Genomic DNA, 21,076 nt, shown 5'->3' with positions numbered 1-21,076 from the left:
TATATATATGTGTGTGTGTGTATATATATATATATATATATATATATGTGTGTGTGTAGGGTTGCCACCTTTTCAAATGCCCAAAGTGGGACATTTTTGGTACAAACGTCAGATTTGCAGGCTGAAACATATCCACAGCCAGTACAAAGGACAGAACCTCACTTTTTTGCCCAAATGACAGCTTATTCTTGTAGCATTTTAGTTGCTTATTCTGTTTCTTATAACATTTAGGTGTTTCAGATACAGAATAACTGATTTATGCAACTATTACATAAATATGGGAAATAATTTTGTCATTAAATCTCAGGACATCTGCCATTTTACAATATTTTTACAGGACACAACTGCCCAAAGAGGGACCTATCCCTCGCAAAGTGGGACAGGTGGTAACCCTATATATATGTATATATATGTGTACGTATGCATGCATACACATCTGCATGATGTAATTACTTTGATCATACTGGTGAATGAATGTGCTGTCTGCTATGTTTGTGATAACATCGAAGTTGGGCATAACTGCCGTGGCTTAGTGGTAAATCACATTGATTGTGATGTGTGGGGTCCTGGCATCGGGCCTGGCCGACGCAGTTTATTGTGATGCTGGCCAGAACAAGGGCCGTTGGACAAAGGGTGAGTACAACACTTTTCAGCTGTGGTTTTCCGTTTAACCGCCGATTCACGTCACGCAAAAACCTTCTGCATTCTTACTGTGATACATCACCCCAGTTCACATTTCAATGGTATTATATCGTTATACATCATAAAATTAGCAAGATATGCTCGTATACGGATTACGCATAATAAATGGTGTGTGCTGCAATCAAACTGGCAACGTCTGCTCGATAGTCGGATGCTCTAACCACTACACTATTGGTGTTCTGCTTCATTTATATGTATACCCATGGTTCATAGTTACCCAAACACATGCCTCAATACTTCATACATTTTCCTTTTGGGAAAACTGCACTGCTACACATGCGCCATTCCCTACTGCTCTAGACACATCCCGTATGTTGGCTCACTCCAAGTATATTCAGATTTCCCAAGCTTATAGTCCTGGGACATACGTTCATATAATGGTCAGGGTTTTTAATTAGTCTTCCGGTTTTCGGCTTGTCCGACTATTGACTGGGACTGCCCTGTACCTGTTTGAAATTTAGACTTAGCACGGGGACACAGCTAGTTCCACTTTTAGCATCCTACCTGTGTTTGGAGATGCAGAGGTTTGTTCACCTCTGTGCAACTTGATATGACAGCACTAAATATTACGGGGGTTCCGCTGCTGTTTCCCCTTCACATTCGTTATGACTGCTATATTGTGACCATGTTCATTCTTCATATATATTTATATCTATATATATATATATATATATATATATATATATCTGTCTGTACATACACATGCATATACACCTATATGCTTATTTACATTTCTCATACTGTTGAATGACAGCCACTTACCGTCGCGCATACACGCTTGCATACCCGCTTACATCATCTGCTTTAAAGTGCCTTAATCACTCTATATCCGACTGCCATTATTGAGGCCATCATATAAAATTAGCCCTTGCATGGCTTGGACCCGGGAACAGGAACACCATAGTCACTGGTTTTACCACTAAACCATCTGTGATACATTCTCTATGGATGGTAATTAGGATATATGACTTTACTACAGCCATTCCACAGTACTGGCAACAAATGTGACAGTCGGGTGGTGTACATATGTATAGTACATGTTACTATTCCTATGTTTCTGAGACGCATATGTATACATTTGCAAGTATACATATTTATGAATTGGACACATACTTGACAACTACTTATATGCATGTATGTGTGATGTGTAGCTATGCGAATATAAGTATATACGTTTATAGATATATGACTACATATCTAGAGTTATACTTTTCATGTGTATGAATGACTGCATACGGGAGGTACCTGTACCGTTTGTATACAGGGGTTGTGTGCATCATTACGACGAGGAACCTGGGCGGGGTATACACTTTGTGGACATGTACTGTTTGGAAGATAGCTATGGGGATGCTTCATGTGAACATGTGAAAGGTATATATTCCCGATAATGCATGTGGGGAGATGTGCATCATGGTCAGGTGTTTAATTCCGGGTCGTAGGTTCTCCAGGACCGGCAGGAGGCCGAGCAGGGTTGTGGATAACTACTGCTCATACAGCTTGTGTCCAGATTTCTACGGGACTGGACATTGTGTCGTGCCACCAAGTCTAATCTTTAGAACAGATACTTATCCCATGAGGGATAGCCAAATATTTTGGGGACCAATGACCTTCATTCTTTTGGATTTATGAAAATGAGGGGGTGTTATACATGCAAGGGATACATAGTTTGCAGTCCTGAGACTGCCTAGGGTGAGACTGCCTACTAGATATGAGTAGGGGACACTATGTGCAGATATGGCTGCGCCAAGCTAGCAGCCTGAGTACGGGTGGTTTTGGTGGACGTTCAGGAAGGGGGGGGGGCGTGCTGTGGAGGGGATGATGGGTATTCAGTTATGTATCCAGGTGTGTTGGGGTTGGATGGCTCAGGTCAGGCCAGACCATTATGTGGGTGTGAGCCGGTAACGTTTCTGTACATGTGTTTCACACATTTTTATGTTCACATGTTTGTGGGATTGTGTTCTACAGTATGGCCTGTCAGGTTGTATTGTGGATGTGAATGTTTGTTCTTTGGTTTTCTTTCTGATTCACCCACTGCTCCCTCGTATACCTCCAGTTCACATATTGTGCATCCGACCCAGTCTCCCCTTGGCGAATTATTACATTACCCGTCACCCCCCACCCCCATATTCCATACACACCATCCATCCCTTCTCTGGTTCATGGCCCATGGAACAGACAACAGAACACTTTGCGTACACTACATATCTCTGGTACCAATATGGTTGTAAGGATGACCCTAGCATTTTTGATCTGTCACATGCTGTACTTCACGCACATAGGTACACGCAAATATTTATCTTTCATGACATGGTAGGTAGACCCGGGTAATACCCGTTCATCTTTGGGCCGTCCAGACAAGGATTACTTGGACCGCGAATGGGCAAATATTGAGTGACTGCTCTGACCATTGGTAGGGTTGCCACCTTTTCAAATGACCAAAGTGGGACATTTTCGGGACGCACATCAGATTTTACAGGCCAACACATACCCACGGTCAGTACAAAGGATAGTACTTTAGTTTTATGCCTAATTCAAAGCTTATTTTTGTAGCAGTTTAGGTGCTTATTCTGTTTTTTGTAACATTTAGGTATTTTACATACAGAAATAACTATTTTATGGAACTATTACATAAAATATGGGACATAATTATGTCCTACAATCGCAGGACATTTAACATTTTTAATATTTTTGGTAAGGACACAACTGCCCAGAGAGGGACTGTCCCCTCACAAAGTGGGACAGGTGGTAACCCTAACCATTGGGCTAGGCTTAGCAAAGGGCAGTGGCGGGCTAACACGCTGCATTTCGCTTCCACTTAGTATAACAATCAACACTACAATGGAACATGGGCACAGGGTTTTAAATGTCATTTGTTCGAGGGACGGGGACTCAATATTCAGCTACGTGCCTTTGTGTTTACTTTTTATTTTGGTGTTCGCAAAACTGTCTTGTATGCTTTGCATACATTTCAGTATCCACGGACATTGACAGGAGTGATTATTATTAGAGGCAGGCTGTACTAGTCAGCATTTTAGGTTGCACGTCTGCAGCCGACATGTTCACGCCTCCGTGTAGTGCTTAGACATGCCCCCTGCACTCACGCACGTTTCCTCTGCATGTGGACATTGCAGTAGCAGACCTTCATTAATATGCATGTGGTGCTGCTGCGCCATCTCTACGCCGCACGGTCGGCGCAAGGCTAATGCCGTCCTTGCACCGAGCTTCATGAATCCCGGGGATTATACTTCACATATATTGCTATATATTATATTACATAAGCAATATTACATAAATTATTCAATTCTTGCCATTTTTTTAAGCAAGAAACATCTTCATTAAACCATCACTTACTACATAGGCAACACATTTCTTAATTATTATTCTAATTTTGTACTTTTTAAACATTAAACAGCTTAAGGTTTAAGGTGGTGCAATATTTGTCAGCTTGGAAGGAGATGGTCAACAGCCCACGTTGCTTTGCTAGGGATGTTCTGCACCTCTCCCCTCTAGGCTTTCAACTATTAGGTAAAACATTGTCTTCTCCCATGCTGAATTTAAAGTACTTCCGGCATAGCAAATCAAAACCAAAAAAATCTAAAGTTATCACTGCTCAATTCTAGGAGTCTAAAAAAAAGTAACTCCATTCCCTATCCTTAGAAGCTGTCTTCACCTTAGAGAATGCTGATGTCTGTGCGGTCACTGAGACATGGTTTAAAGCTGCGGAGAGCACACCAACAGTGCAAGGTTATAACGTCTTCCACACATTTAGATCAGCTACTACACAGGTGGAGGTGTCTGTATTTACATCAAAAATAGTTATACCTCAAGGCTGGTCAGACAGGGCAATGCATTTGAGCTGCTCCATGTTAAAATCACCATAGGCAAAATTCAATATCACTTCCTTGCCAGCTATAGGTTACCCTCTATGACCAGGAAACCCATGCCATGTATTTAAACTTATTAGAAACAATAACCTTCCAACCCAGTACCATATTCATGGGTGACATTAACTACTCCACTATTAACTGGGAATCCTATATGACACCCAGTGTACAGGCACAAAGATTCCTGGATTTTGTGAACACAAAGTCCCTGAACCAGATAGTCAATACACCAACCAGGGGTACAGCCATACTGGATCTGGACCTCTTTAATATGGGAGAGTGTTGCACACCCCCTATTGTAATGTCTGTGGTAAAATCAGACTACAAAATTAATTTCTTTGAAGTAAAAATAAATCCTGCCCCCCAGCTTAAACCTGGAATATTCAGGAACTATTCTAAGGCTAGCCTCCTGCTATTAAGTGATAACTTGGCAACATTTCAAACCCCTATAAACCCTGAGAACACTGCTGTCTATGCAAAACCATTCATCAAAACCCTGTACAAGCATGTTAATAGCTGCATAGAGGCAGCTGTACCCACCAGAAAGAAGTACAGAACTAACTCAAAAAATAAGCCACCCTGGTGGAATCACAAAATCAATAGGCTGTATAACAGAAGGAAGAAAATCATGGCAAAAATTAGGAGGTGCAGCACCCAGCAGGATAAAAGCACTCTCATCAAACTAAATAACCATCTCAGAGGACAAATAAAGTCTACCAAAGCCAAATCTGAGGTGAATTTGGCCTCCCAGGCCAAGGACAACCACAAAGCATTCTTTAGCTGTCTGCAACCTCAAAGGCAATACACATTTGTGTGCAGATCTCATTGTAAATGGAGACACCTGTACTGAGCCAGAAGATTTAGAAAACCTACTGGCCAATAAATTCAGCTCCAACTTTACCCCTCTCTCCCCTGCAAACTTCCCTCAGGAAATACCATCAAATATAACTCCCCCCTGCTGTCAATGGGAAACAGGTCCTTAATGCTCTCTCTAAGGCCAAGAACACTGCATCAGTGGACCTAGACAATATCCCAGAATGCCTTCTAAATAGCATGAAACATGACCTATCAGGACCTCTGGAATTGCTATTTAACTATAGCCTCCAAACAGGCTTCATGCCGCATGAATGGAGAACAGCAACTGTCATCCTTCTGCATAAAGTTGGGCCATCTTTAGACCCTGGAAACTATAGACCCATAAGTCTAACTAGTTTTATATGTAAAGCCATGAAAAGAATTATCATGGAGATGATCAATAGTGACAGAGTAAAGCTCCAGACACTGGATCCCAAACTAGTGTGGTTTCGTCAAGGCCAGATCATGCCTACTCAACCAGGTGGACTTCTTTGAGAAGGTCACCAAAGCAATGGATGAGGGCAAAATGGTTCACAATGCCTACCTTGACCTGGCCAAAGCATTTGACGCAGTACCCCATTTGGCCTTTGTTGACAAACTCAGGAGGTTAGGTACAAACTCAGACAGGACCTTGGAAGTTAGAACTGAGGAGTCTGAGTCTACATTAAATTATCGAAAGTTGAATTCACCGAACGTTATTTCCATTGAAAATACCATTCAGCGAATTCGCTCTTGTTTGGGGTGGCACCCCTCCCCCCACTAATTATATATACCAACTCCAAGATCGCACTACAGTGAGGAATTTTTCCGATCTTCACTGTAATGCGATCACAATATTCAGAATTCGCTGACCAGTATTTTCGATGGAAATACTATTCAGTGAATTCAACTTTCGATAATTTAATATAGACCCGAGGAGTCCACCTCTACAAAGAGGCTAGTCACAAGTGGAGTCCCTCAGGGATGGGATCAGTCCTTCGACCGCTCCTTTTTGGCATTTACTTCTTTGAAGTCAAGTTCAATGTCAGTGGTCTCTGGCTGACTAAATTTGCAGATGATTGCAAATTAGGAGCTGTCATTGAATCCCACACCGACACAAATGTTCTCCAGGAGGGACTGACACAGACAAATAACTGGTGTCAGAGCCATTGACTAAAACTAAATGCCAAGACATGCATGATGGTATCCTTTGGGAAGTCATCCACCCCTGGTAATTATCATATTAACAACGCACCCCTTAGAGTTGACCCAGTAGTCAGGGACTTAGGGACACACATAGATAGTAAATCTAGCCTTTGACCATCATGTGTCTAGGGTAGTGAGGAAATCCTTCTGTGCTGCACAACTTATAAACAAAGTTATGGCATCTAAGTCCAAGGAAGTCATTTTTCTACTGTATTTGGCATTCATCAGACCTATCATTGAGTGCAATACCCCCCTTTGGCATGTACCTAACCAGGCATATCCAATAACTGGAACATCCACAGAGGTTCCTCTCTAAATGAATACAAGAATTAAGTAAAAGGTCCGATGCAGACCACTTCAAGGCTCTATCCCTGTATTCTGTCTCCTACAGGATCTTGAGGGGAGATTTATGCCTGACATACAGGGCATTTTCAGACCCCACTGTGATGGACCACCTGCATATCCGCAAAACAAATAGCACCAGAATTACCCATTCTAAAGACTTAAACCTTGCCTGTGATATAAATATGACCTGCTGGAGAGATAGGTATGTATCCTAGAGATTACCCCGTCTCTGGAACAGGCTCCCTATCCATGTGAACCAGAGTTCCTCCCTAACTCAATTTGAGTGCAACCTGGACAATTTGACGGGGAACAGGAAATTCATCCCTGGTTTGGCACCTATGTCTCTAATGTACACAGGCAACCTGTAAATGGTTCATCTCCCAGGCCCTAGCTTGTAAATGTTTCATCTCCCAAGCCCTTATTTACCCTTAACAAGGGTATCAGAACTTGTATGAGATTTGGGATGCATGGCTAGGCTTAAAAAGGCTTAGTAAACACCTATGAATTTATAATGTCAGGCATTACAAACATAATGTCAGAGAAAGATGGCCACACACATCCAGCAAGGGGAATGCCACCCCCTGCATCCCTCCTATACACACTTCACCTTGCTATAGTTTGTTTTAAGTGCCTTGCAGTCCTTTTGCGGGGTGCAGGGGGCATAAGCCCCCCAATGGATGTTACACTGTCTGTTTTTTTCATCTCATTTTCTTAACAACAGCAATTAAATAGTAGATTTGACTGCATAAAAGTCGTCCCATGTCACACCAGGGGCAACACTTGCTGTGTCCTAATATAAACAACCACCAATAAAAATACCATTATAAAGAGGAATTGCTGAGTAAAGTTACCTTATGCCTGTACATTACATGGGACATTTAATTATTGTGGATTGTATTGCTGAACTCTAATCGGCAGGAGAACATTTGGTAGCTACAAGATTAGAAGTCAGTTAACTGGATGCCCGATAGAACATGTATATTACTGGAGATTTTTTGGTTATGCCTGATTAAACTGCTAAACAGCAAAGGCCCAAAATCCTTACACATGAAAAGAGTCCATTTTTGGGAAATTCAGTATTGTAAAAGACTTTAATATTTGTGATTGTATGAACTATTTTTCAACAAGAGAGTGTTCACATGTATCTTCATAATCAGAGTTATATGTACAAGAATTGCGTCTAACTCTTACTTTTAAAAAACAATCACCAAATGCAGAAGTCTATAGAAACTACAGCCAATGTCCTGCATTAATTATAATCCACTAAAACGCAATCTACACTACTGTGTTCCAAATCAGTCATTGACCAAAAACTCCTGTCTTTCTACAAACCTAGCAAATCTGCTGGGCATTGTCTGTACTCATACAAGATTGATAAGACCTGGAACTCCTTACCTGTAGCCTTCAGGTCTGTACAACTCTCTCTCATCTTTCAATACCACTCTGAAAGATTTCCTAGTTAAAATCTGGCTGTGTTCTTGCTCAAATTCAGGATAAACTATGTCCCTAAATGTGAACAATTTTTCATTCCCTATTCTTCCTTACTCTCCCTTCTTAACTTACTTACTTACTTACTGATGTCTAATTATTTCCTGACTTTCTCTCTAAATATTACCATAAGCCTATTTTTCCTTCACCTCATATTGCAATTCTTGTTTATATTAGACTAACTTGCCTTTAATTTCCTCTACAAACTGTATACATTTTTTCTAAATATTAAATGATTGTCATATACCTTGTATCAGTTTTAACTAATATTTTTATGTTATGTCTAATTTGTTATACTTATTTAAACTGCAAATGTTTTTTTTTAAAGATTGTAAAATTATTGTTCTTAGAATGTTTTGTAATAATTCCAAGTTTTTTCCCCGGGCCTCCACTGAAAACGGGCTTCTACCCTGTCAGATTTTCCTGGTAATCAAATGTCAATAAATAAATAAATGAATATGCTGGCAGGATGTAATTATGTCATTGTTGACATATGTGCTAAATAGGCTTAACTGAAATATGTTAAGATCATACATGTCAACCTCTTAGAGCAATAAATCTGGACAAAGTGTACAAAGGCCCAAAAATAGCAACAGTTTTTAAATATTGCTCTTACAAATTAGAAAGTTGATAGAATAACAGGTTTTGAGTTAGCAGAAATTTTCTGAAGGGTGTGAAGTCTGAAACTCAAATGTCTGTCATTATTTTCTGACTTCAGTCTTTATTGACTTGCCAGTGATTTGCCAGAAAACCATAATTTAATGAAAAAACTGACCAAAAATATGAGGTAAAAATCTTGATATTTATGAGGTAAAAATCTTGACATTCTGTAAAAATCTGTACAGTTGAGAGATATGGTTAAGAATTGTTTAGGTAATTGCCAATCTGTTAAATTAATTGGCAAAAAAATAATTAGTAGTATTTTTATCAGACTGTTATTCTAATATTACATTTCAAGCCTAATTAATACTTTTTTGTGAGACTGTTATTCTAATGTTACATTTAAGCCTAATTAATGCTTACTCCAACTGTTAATATTAATGCAGGATATCAGCAGGTGAGCTCGTCATCCTTTAGGGATGTAATGTTTTTGGGTTGGGGGCAGGTTATAATTTTAAGGAGGTTGTTTTTTCTTTATTGCTGCACAGTATATTAAGTTGAATATTGGTGGACAATGGTCAATTATGGAGACAGGTAGGATGGTGGACAATGGTCAGTTATGGAGAACGGTAAGATAAATAAGTTACTCTGTCTGATGTTTCTGATGATTAAATCAAGAAGAAAGTGTCTCCTGTTTTTAGGCTGGCTCTGGCTTTTTTAATGCCTGAGTAAGTTGAAGGTCTTTAAGGAAGTCAGTTGTTTCTGTATTTAAGTGTGATTAGGTTATGGCTTCAGCATTATATACTAATATAAAATTTGCTTCAGAAATATTTGAGAACCCAGAAAGACTCAAGATATCTGATAAGCACTGGAGAAGGTAATCATTTGAAATATTGTTACCTGCATAAGCGAGCCTTGTAATGTGAAGACTGAATTGCCAAAAATCTGACTTACGTATGTAAGTCTGATATTGCCATTTCTGTGAATGTTCGCCATTCTATGAGGTATGGCGATCTCAGAGTTGATATATATAATGGAGGGGGCACATTGAGAGGGTGCAGAAAGGCTTGCCTCCCTACAAAAACAAAGTTTGAAGGAGAAGAGAGATGTTCAATATTTGTTATTCTGTTGGGTTTTTGGTATTTTTTTTGGTATGTTGTGACCCTTCATTTCAAATCCTGACATTGCTATTGAACAGAACTGGATTTCCTGACAGGCACCAAGAGTTTGACTGTTGGGAGAACATTCTGGCATGTGGCAGTCCTACCTGTCAATGAGCAAAAATCAATGAATAATGAATATAAAATTAATTTGTATACGAGAGACTCAGTGGTGTAGCAGTAGTTTGCATTGTCTCACAGTAAATACTTTTCCATTTTGGTTCTTAGTTGACATGCCTTGTGTGTGGAATCTGCTCCTATCTGTATCTGTATTTTCACTGGGCACTTTAGTTTCCTGTCACATCCCAAATCAGCTACAAGTATTTGTCTTATTTATGAGTGAGTGTCTGTGCATGCCCTGGGATGTGTTGGCAATCCATACTCAAAGGTTGCCTTAGTGGGCTCCCCTCCCCCGTGTCTCTGAATTGGATGAAGCAGTTAATTCGTTGGAGAATGGGTAAATTAATGAATTTTCATATACATTATGCAGTGTAGATGCATGTGTGGTAAATCATACATATTGCTGTGTATTTTAATGATGCTGAGTTTGTTAAATGGAGTTTTACTGTTATTTTCAGTCCCGTATTCATCGAATGGACTTTACTGAAATGTGATGTAGTCAAAGTGAAAACTAGATAACATGAAATTTGATTTGTCTGAACTGTAAAATTGTTTTATTTTATTTAATGTATTTATTTATGTATCGCTTAATTCATGTATTTATTTATGTTTTGTTGACTTATGTTGTACATATGGGATGAGGCCCATTTTCAGTGAAGGCCTGAGAAAAAAAGCTTCATATAAATTGAACTGCATAACAGTTCAATTAAGTTCAGTAATATACATGCACATATAAACTTATTCAGATTAATATATGTGTGATATTAATGTTGGATTTTGAATATATATTGTGCTTATTTTTGGGGCTAAGTGTGAATAAGTTGACGATGAGACATGTGCTCATGCTTATTTGCACTGTGGGTTTGTTACTAAGTATAGCGGCTGTTTTTCTTTTTTTTTTTCATCTTTTTTTAGGACTAATTTTTTTGGGATCCATTTATTTCAAATTTAGAGGATTTTCATAGACCAAAAGTAAAAATACTTTATGGGGGCCGTATACTGCTTTGTGTTGTGTTAAGATTGTTTTGATTTTTGTTTCATTTCTTTTTTGATTTGTTTTTATTTTGGCTTTGGCAACTTCTATTTCAGTTTGGTTTTGCTCATTTGTTTGTACCATAATCCAGTAAAAGTGTATGACAAATTTTCCTTATTTTTTGGCTAAAGAAAACACACATTTTTGAAATTACCTTTATTAAATTATCACTTGTGACACAGGCAAACTAATTATCAAGCCATATTAACAGGCTCACATTTACAAACACTATACATCATATATATTCTGTTCAACATAATCAAAGCAACATTACATAAACTGTTCAATTCCTGCCTTCTCTTAAACCCCATTCCTCCTCCAAAACATTTTCTGTTTGTATTGTTCCCACAATTTTAGTTTTCTCTATGAAATTTATTCCTACCATTTTCTAAAAATCCCACTTCCTGTTCTTTTATCTCTGTTACAATATTCACTAGTTCAGGTATGGCTAGTTTAGACTTTTCCATTTTCTAACAATTGCTTTTTTGGCAGTCACCAGAATTAAACTTAATAAGGCCTTACTATGTCTAGACAATTCAGATCCTGTATCACAGCTCAAAAAATAATTTCCTTAGTTACACTCATTTGCTTCCCAGTATTACTGACAGAGTACTCTAGGGAATTGTTAAAGTCTGTCAACTCATTACATTCTGGGAAGATATGCTTCCAGATACCCCTGTCTTCAAATAAAACACACATTGAGGACTTTCAGTTTCTGTTCGTGTGACTTTTGTTTCTTACTACCACATAATCTTTTTAAATGTGGCGTACTAAAACTGAACACAGTATTACAAATTCTATTGCACTATAAATCTGGAGTGTTTCTCCCCGGGCCTCTGCTGAAAATTGGCTTTGTCCCAAGTCGGACTTTCCTGGTTAACAAATGTTAAATAAAATAAAATTAAAAAAAAAAAAAAAAATATATATATATATATATATATATATATATATATATATATATATATATATATATATATATATATATAAAATCCACAGCCATGTAATCTTTTATATTTTCATGATCATAACTGTCTTTGAACTGAAAATACCACATAATTAATTTCAAGAATAATGGAAATCACCACTGATCCTTTACAACTTCATTTGTTAAATCCATACCCGCTTCAGCTCTAAGCTGCAACTGCTTCCTTTCCCTGATGGTGTCTTGAAGATTACACAGGACCAAAAAGTCATAAAATATCAGGATTTGCAGGCAGAAGTGAGAGCAATGTGAAAGAAAGGTACCCATATAGTTCCAGTAGTAGTAGGAACAACGGGTCTTATAAAACCAAATCTACAATCATATTTAGATAGGTTATCAATACATGTTCGATTCTCGGCTAGAGTGCGGGGACTGCCTTCTGTGTGGAGTCTGCATGTCCTCCCCACGGTTGGGTGGCGTTCGAAAGACATGCGTAAGGGCGTGTCTTCGTTGAAGGTTGGACGTTGAGCTGGCACCTCGGCGTTCGTGAAAATCTACTGCCAATCATTAGCGGACCGGAGTTCCGCTGTGGCGACCCCTAACCGGGAAAGCCGAAAGACAAACAACAACAACCACTGTATAGGGGATATTGCAATGCCTTTATTTTTCAAATTGTATTATCAAGACCCATGTTTATGCATCATTTAAAAAATAGCAATATAAGCTTTGCACAAATATGGAAAGGTTAGACTTTTTTTGTACAGAAATGTCAAACTAGGCAGCAGCACTTTTTTTCAGAATTTTGCTTGAAGATGCCACAAATGTAATGCTGAACTATGAATGCAAAATGTTTAAACTTCATGAGCTCTACTTGTAGTAGGTTTGCATGGGTTGTTTCTCTCTTGACTTTAAAACACTCTAAGCTTCAGAATGCATGATGCTGATGAACACATATCTTTTACGTACTTAAATGATAGTTGACGTTTTCCTTTGTTTTACAGGTTGTTGGAGTTGCAGATCCTCAACCATTTGTGAGACGTAGCCTCCAAGAGAAGCATAGCATTGAAGATTGTAATGTATTTGATGGTATGTGATTGTATATGTATGTTAAGGCACTTATTTCTTTTTTTGTTTGCTTATTTGTTTTTGATTGTTTATTGTGGTAGTGTGCTGATCCCAATGGACCAGTTACAGCCTCAACTTGGGTGAATGCAATCACAATGAACCATGTCTTAAAATTTCTACAATGTGTGTATGAAATAGTACCAAGATAGGTGTGCTTTTAGTATACATTCATAACATCAACAGCTTCAAACATTAAAGCTCAAAAAATACACTACACAACACTAAAACACAAAAAAGCAAAACAAGTAAAACCAATATCTTTGCTGGGGGCAAGCCTTCCTGCACTCCCTAAAGCCCCCCATAACCCCTACTAATTATCTATACCAATTGTAAAACTGAACATCAGCAGCCTAATAAACTCGGAACTTAAATAACAAAACAAAAACTTGGAGATAAAAACAGTCACGGTTTAGCACTTTTGTCTTATATAAAAAAAAATTATCAGAACCATGAAACAGGAAGTGAAACCAGTTTTTAAAGCAAATTCATAAACACACCCACAAAAACACCAAATCAGGTGACAGAAACAACTAAAACCTTGGAACATCTTAAAGAGACTGTGAATCCAAAAATAACTACACTATTTACACTATTTACAACTTAGAAGCTCTCATATTAAGTTCACTGGTGATAGAAATGCCATCATTAATCCCTGGCAAATGTGTGGCGTCTTATCTAAGTTGTCACAACATTCACAGTGCAATAATTTGTTCTTCTAGTTCTCTGTATAGGCAGCTGCTTGTACTTGTTCCAAAATAAAAAAAAAAAAACTTGAATCTTTTAAAACCTAAACAGGATAAGGAATGCCTAGCAACAGCACTCTTGCTATCAGCCTTCTGTATGCTTTAAACATGCTGATAGATTATTTTGTTGAAGGCATTGTTGGATGTTCTTCGTGTTTCAGTGTTGCAGTCATCACACTTGCGTTATTCTGCCAGGGGTAGCCCTCAGTCGGCTTGAATACCAGAGGCTTAGTATTTCTGCGTCAGTTGCTGTCGCTTCAGGACTGACGTCAGGTCGTCAGTGGTATAAAATCAGGCAGCCAACGCCATTACATCAGTCTTTCTTGCCGAGGAGCCCGAAGCAGTTTGCACGAGTGCCGGTTGGCCGCTATCTGAGTTTTTGTTTCCAAATTGAAGTTGAAGTCTTCTAAAGCTAAGTACCCCAATGTTGGTCCTTTTTTCTTGCTCTAACCGATGTCAGAAAAAGTTAACAATTGTCTCGCCTGTGGAAAGCAAATACCACAACAAGACTTCCATTCTTAGTGCAGCACCTGTTTAGGCACAGACCATGACGTCCCTCGCTGTCGCTTTTGTGCTTTGTTCAATGCCAGAACTATACATTGTTGGGTCCTTATTGTAGCTAGATATTTTCGCTGTCAGTCCTCGAATTCCGATATGGCTTCGGTAAGCCATCCGACTACAGATCTTCTAAAAAAAGTAAGGATAAAGACAGAGACAGACTGCACAGGTCCAAAACTGCCGACGACACTTCCGTTAAGCTAGTCGTCAGTTTGGTCCTCAGTGAGGTGCTTTCGCAGCCCCTGATGCCCGCTTCTGTGGATTCGCAGGCCGCTACTGAGACCCTTTCGGAGTCTGGTATGCCGCGAGACTCTTCTTCAACTAAGGATCCTGCAGATGTCTCTACCTTGGATGGGTCCGGAGCTGCTGAGCAGGAACTGGCTTCAAGGAAGTTCTTCACACGACCAATACTCAATATAAACCGACGACTTCTTTCACATCTTCAGTTCTTTCTAAAACTACCGAGTTTTTAAGGCCCAGGGTATGAACTGCGCCCAAAAAAACCAATGACCCAAGCTCAGGCACCTACTTCCATGCCTCAATTTCAAATGCTTAAAATGGCGGAAGACCTTATTATACTTATTAGGGAAAGCCAGGCTACCCCTTCCAAAAGAAAAAGAGACTTGTCCCCATTAGTTTTATCTGAACAGAAGTCTGATGACTCTGATGCTTCTGAATATGAAGACATGCAACCCCTCTCTGTTTATAAGGATTCTGATGGAGAGGAATCCATTCCTTCTGCCTCTCCACCCGAGGATTTTTCATTTGGCGAAACCCTACATACTTTATGGGAGCATTTCCAATGGGAATGTCAGGACTATCCTCAGTCAAAAAAGAGGTTCAGGGAATTCTTAGATTTACCACAGCACAGACCTTTAGCCATTCCTCCTGTCCTGGATGTTGAGGATGATGTTTTTCTGGAATCCAGTTTGACTCCTGACACCCTTCCTTCTGCTCCCAGTAAACCTGACAGGTACTACAGAGTCCCTGACTCTCTCAAATTCCTTTTCAAAAATCCTACTGCTGACCCAGAGGTCATCTCCCAAGAACCTAAAGGAATTAAAGCAACCTCAGCTAAGAATCCCACCCCCTCAGACAGGGATTCCCGAGCTTTAAAAAGATGGGGTAAAAAAGTATACAACTCTGCAGCTTTTGCTATTAGAGTGCTAAATTGTCAGTTCCACATGGTGAAGTATCAGCAGCATACCATGGAACTCCTCAAACAATATATCTTTGTTTCCTGCTTGTGCAGAAAATAAAGAATTACAAGAGCTTATGCAATCTGCAAGCCAAGTTACTAAGCACACCTTGCAATGTGGCCTTGACACCCTAGAAGCATCTTGCAGGGCAGCAGTCACTAGTTCTGTCCTTAGAAGGCATGCTTGGCAAAAGGAACAGACCTTGCCAGACCGTGTCAAATCAAAATTATTGGACACACCATTAAAGAAAAGACAATTTGTTTGGCACCAAGGCAGAAGAGGTCTTAAAAAAGATGGAAGGAAAAGCTAAATCTATGCAGACAGTTAAAGACTTTTTACAGGTCCAGCCTCCGAGGTTCAATATTGCCCCTCCAAGCACTGGTCCTTTCCGGCCCCCTCCAGGCCAGCCCAGCCCAGACCCAGGGGAAGAAGACCCCCCCCCCCCAGACAGCAGTCCCAGGGAATGCAGAGATCTAAGCAATGGAGTTCCTCCTCTTCAAAAACAGGGAGTGCTAAGCCACTCCCTTATGGTAAGAACTCACAATGACTTTACACCTCCACCCCTTACCGCTCCCCACTTGCTTGTGCCCCTAGGAGGAAAACTCTCCTTCCATGCAAACAACTAGGCCTGTATTACCAATGAACAATGGGACCTCAACATAGTGTCCAAGGGATACAAATTTTATTTCCACACTCTGCCAACCCCAAAAGGGTTCCCAGATCTTCCTCCAAACCAGTGGGCAGAGGCCAAAAAGCAAGTCCTTTCCCTGCTCTCCATGAGGGCAATACAGCATGTTCCTGCAGACCAGATAGGCCAAGGTTTCTACTCCAGACTCTTCCTGGTACCCAGAAAAGAGGGCACCTGGTGCCCAATCCTCAATCTAGCCATTCTAAACAACTTTCTGGTGATACCAAAATTCAAAATGCTCACCCTCCAGCAGCTTCTTCCTATGCTTTCTAAGGATTGCTTGGTTAGCCACCCTAGACCTAAAAGAGGCCTACCTACACATCCCAATCAGGGAATCTTGCAGGAAGTATCTACGTTTCAGGGCAGGATCTATGCACTTTCAGTTCTCTGTGCTTCCCTTTGGCTTATCCACTGCTCCCAGAGTTTTCACAAAATGCCTGGCTCCAGCCATTGCTTTTTGCAGACAAAGAAATATTCAAATTTACCCCTACTTAGACAATTGCCTGATTCAGGCAGACAGTCAGGAAATGCTGTTACAGCACCTGACCTTTGTAAAGGACCTACTGACCTCCCTGGGGTATACTATCAATGAAAAGAAGTCCCCACACAAAAAAATTGTATTCCTGGGAGCAAGCCTGGACACAGAATCCCAGATGGCATTCCTTACTCCAGAAAAATAAGCCTACCTGACAGGCTACTTCTCTCAGCTAGCCACCAGAACCCAGTTATCTGCAAGGAAAATCCTGCAAGCTGTAGGGTTCATGGCCTCCTGCATTCTACTCATTCCATATGCCAGACTGCATATGAGGAAACTACAATGGTACCTAAGAAGCCTTTGGTGCCAACACTCTTAAGACCTGGAAACTATCATACCAATGATACATTGTCTAAGGAAAGATTTTTTTTGATGGGCAGCAGCATACAACCACAACAAGAGACTTCCCTTCTCACAACTAAAAAGAGATGCTAGCTGTTCAGCACGCCCTAACAGCTTTCAGACCCCTACTCTCCCCGTGGCCTCTACTGATCAAAACAGACAACACCACAGTGATGTGGTATGTCAACAAGCAGGGAGGGACTCACTCTTATCCTCTCTGCAGGCTCGCCATGACTCTTTGGCACACAGCCTCAGTCATGCAAAAACACCTGCTAGCACAATTCTTGCCAGGCTCCCTAAACTCTCTGGCAGACAACTTAAGCAGAAGCCTGCTAGACCCAGGCAAGTGGCAGCTAGACCACAGAACCTTCACCCTTGTAACCCAGAAATGGGGCACCCCAAAGGTGAACCTCTTTGCCTCCCACTCCAGTCATCAGCTCAGCAAATTCTGCACCAGGGAACCTCACAGCAAGGCCTGGAAAGTGGATGCTCTTTCCTTCCAATGGGTAGACCTCTCGGTCTATTCATTGACCCCTCTACCACTATTTTCAAGGGTAATGCTCAAAATAAGGGAGGAAAAAACAAGGGCAATCCTCATTACCCCAGATTGGCCATGCCAGCACTGGTACCCACTGCTGCGCAGCCTGTCACCCCTGCCACCATGGCACCTACCTCAGATCCCAACACTCCTCACCCAGAAGAATGGAGAATTCATGCATCCCCAATTGCAGACCCTCAACCTGGCAGCCTGGCTTATTCCTTGACCTCTCCTCAAGCTGCCAGCCTAAGCAAAGAAGGCCTAGATGTTACACATGAGGCCAGACACCCCAGCACTAGAAAATCCTATGCTGACTAATGGAAAAGGTTTTGCACCCGGATCCAGGCTAAGGGAGCTGAAACAGCACGTCCCTCCCTACCTCTCATCCTGAATTACCTAGCAGACCTATTACACAGGGGTCTGTCCTTCTCTTCTGTTAAAATTCATGCCTCTACCATCTCTGCTCATTATAGCACAGAGCCACCTCTCTTCTCACACCCTCTCATCAAACAGTTCCTAAGAGGGGGTAACAACTTAAGGCCACCCAGAAGAGCTCCTACCCCAGCTCGGGACCTTAACTTTGTGTTGGAAAAGCTCACCCTACCCCCCTTTGAACCTGCAGCTTCAGCAGAGTTAAAATTCTTCTCTTGGAAAACAGCCTTGCTTCTGGCCATCACTTCAGCTAGATGAGTTTCAGAGCTACAAGCACTCATGGCTGTAGAGCCCTTCATCATTTTCCATGCTGGCAGGGTCTTCCACAGGACTATCCCATCCTTCATGCCTAAAGTGGTGTCCAGTGTGGCTCTCAACCAGTCCATTCATCTGCCCACCTGTTTCCCTAACCCACAAAACAAGGGAGAAAGGATTCTGCACTCTCTAGATGTGCTCAGATTCTATCTGGATAGGACTAAATCTTTTAGAAAAACTGACCAATTCCTAGTCAGCTTCGCAGCAGGGGCAGAGGGCAAGGCCATATCCAAACAAACAGTCCCCAAATGGATAGCACACTGCATCCATTTCTGCTACAAACAGCATGGGAAACTGCCCCGAAAGGGGGTCAGGATGCATTCCACCAGGGCATCCTCCACCTCTGCAGCTTTTCTCAGAGGGGTCCCCACCAGGAACATCCTGGAGGCTGCAACATGGATTTCTGTTCATACCTTCACCAAGCATTACCACCTGCCTAGCTTCTCTAAATCCAGGGCAGGCTTTGCCGCCACAGTCTTGCAGGGCATCCTAGCCAGCCCCCAGTCTTCTTGACTGCCTCCACCCTTTTCTTCAGCTTTGGGAATCAACTCAAGTGTGATTACTGCAACAGTGAAACATGAAGAACATAGTACAATTGTGCACACTTACCATAAATGTAGATGTTCAAGTGTATTCACTGTTGCAGTCCTGGTTTCCCACCCTCCATCCCCCTTGTCTCTCTCTCTCTCTCTCTCTCTCTCTTCCTGTCTCCTTACAGGCAATTTTTGGTATTTACTTTCTACTGGTGGTGTTCTTCCACCATAACCTAGCTCCCTATTTGGGGGCTCTTGACAGTTGGGACAAGAAAAACTGATGTAATGGCGTTGGCTGCCTGATTTTATACCACTGACGACTTGACGTCAGTCTTGGAGTGACAGCAACCGACACAGAAATACTAATCCTCTGGTATTTGGGCCGACTAAGGGCAGGATAACCCAAGTGTGATGACTGCAACAGTGAATACACTCGAACATCTACATTTATGGTAAGTGTACACAACTGTACTTTTTGCCTACATAAAACACTTGACATTGGGTGCACACAGTGATGTATACCACTTTTTCAGAATATCAATAAATCTTGTCCCCTTTCACATGTTTCCTGATAATGTCTATTAAGGGACCCATGTAATTGTTCTCAGTGTAATAGCACTGAGGACATTTCCCACATTTCAGACTCACCGGAAGTTGGAAAAGAGGTCAAGACAAGAATATTGAGCAGATTATTTGTAAGAATCGTCATGCTCTTTCTTGCGATGAAGCAGTTGGTTAACAGCCAGCCCACGTTTACATACAAAAGGAAGCCCAACATCAAAAATTTATTGGAGAGACCTTGTCTTGTCTTCCTCTGTCCCCTCCCCCCTTCCATCTCTGGCTCCGTATACAATGCACAATACTTTTTTCTTCCTTTTCTCGCATTTTTCCTTACTCTTCAGGTTTTTCAGGAAGCCATAGCTTCATGTGTGCTTTGAAGTACATTTTAAAGTTTTTTTTTTCTTTTTACACAGCCTTTTCATCCAATAATGGCTTGAGCAGAAATTATGATTAAGGAAATAAACTGTGCTGCTGTTCAGCTTTAGTTTTCCTTGTATCCTTTCAACATGCCTTTCCTGACCAAGACAGCACAGTAATAACCATTTAGGAAATAATACAAATAAACCAGGGCCCAGGAAGCCATAGGCTTATTTATGTTCTGGGGTGTATTTTAGAGAATTTTCCCAGCTTTTTAATCCAATTGTGGCCTAAAAGAAAAAAAAAAACATGAATAAGAAAATAATTTTAGTCTTATTTATTTTCTTTCAAGGAAGACATAAGTTGTATCCAAAGCTTAATGTTCAAAGATGGCAAATTATTAGCTCACAATAAATTAATAAGCCAATTGCTGTCTGGATACACAGGTCCTGTCTGAGAGCTGCCTGCCTCTCAACCCCCCCCCCTCAAAAGACTGCCTATGCATGTCTCTGGTGTTACACTGCGATGAAAGCAGAGGTTCAAATTGCTACAGTCATGTATTTCAAGTGAATACTAACTTTCATATACATAGCATGCCTCCTCACCCCTAACCCCCAAAGGTAGCCAGCTGTGTATGTGTCTGATATGTGATTGTGAAGAAAGTAAAAAATAATGATTGTAGTAAAGTATTCTACTTTGTTGTTCCTAGACAGTACATTGCCCCTACACAAGCTATAGTAACCTTCTTTGTACACCTCTGAGATCTACGTGAAATGTAAAAGGAACTATTACCATACATTTCTCAGCCCATGCACAAGAAGTAATAACAACACATCCCCCCAACATAACCTACAGC

The 21,076-nt window shown here is 40.7% G+C and overlaps 1 protein-coding gene across 1 annotated transcript in view; it reads left to right on the top strand.

Annotated features, from left to right (window-relative positions):
• Nucleotides 1-21,076, top strand: part of LOC122795001 (uncharacterized oxidoreductase YjhC-like) — a 1,313,984-nt gene that overhangs the window by 589,126 nt on the left and 703,782 nt on the right. Inside the window, exon 4 of the mRNA XM_044063588.1 lies at nt 13,296-13,380. Coding sequence (XP_043919523.1) covers nt 13,296-13,380 — 85 coding nt within the window. The remainder of the gene's footprint in view (nt 1-13,295; nt 13,381-21,076) is intronic.

Source organism: Protopterus annectens, chromosome 2.part1 (assembly GCF_019279795.1).
Source record: "Protopterus annectens isolate FY-2018-M chromosome 2.part1, PAN1.0, whole genome shotgun sequence".
Lineage (NCBI taxonomy): Eukaryota > Metazoa > Chordata > Ceratodontiformes > Protopteridae > Protopterus > Protopterus annectens.
This window is presented reverse-complemented; position numbering and strand designations above follow the sequence as displayed.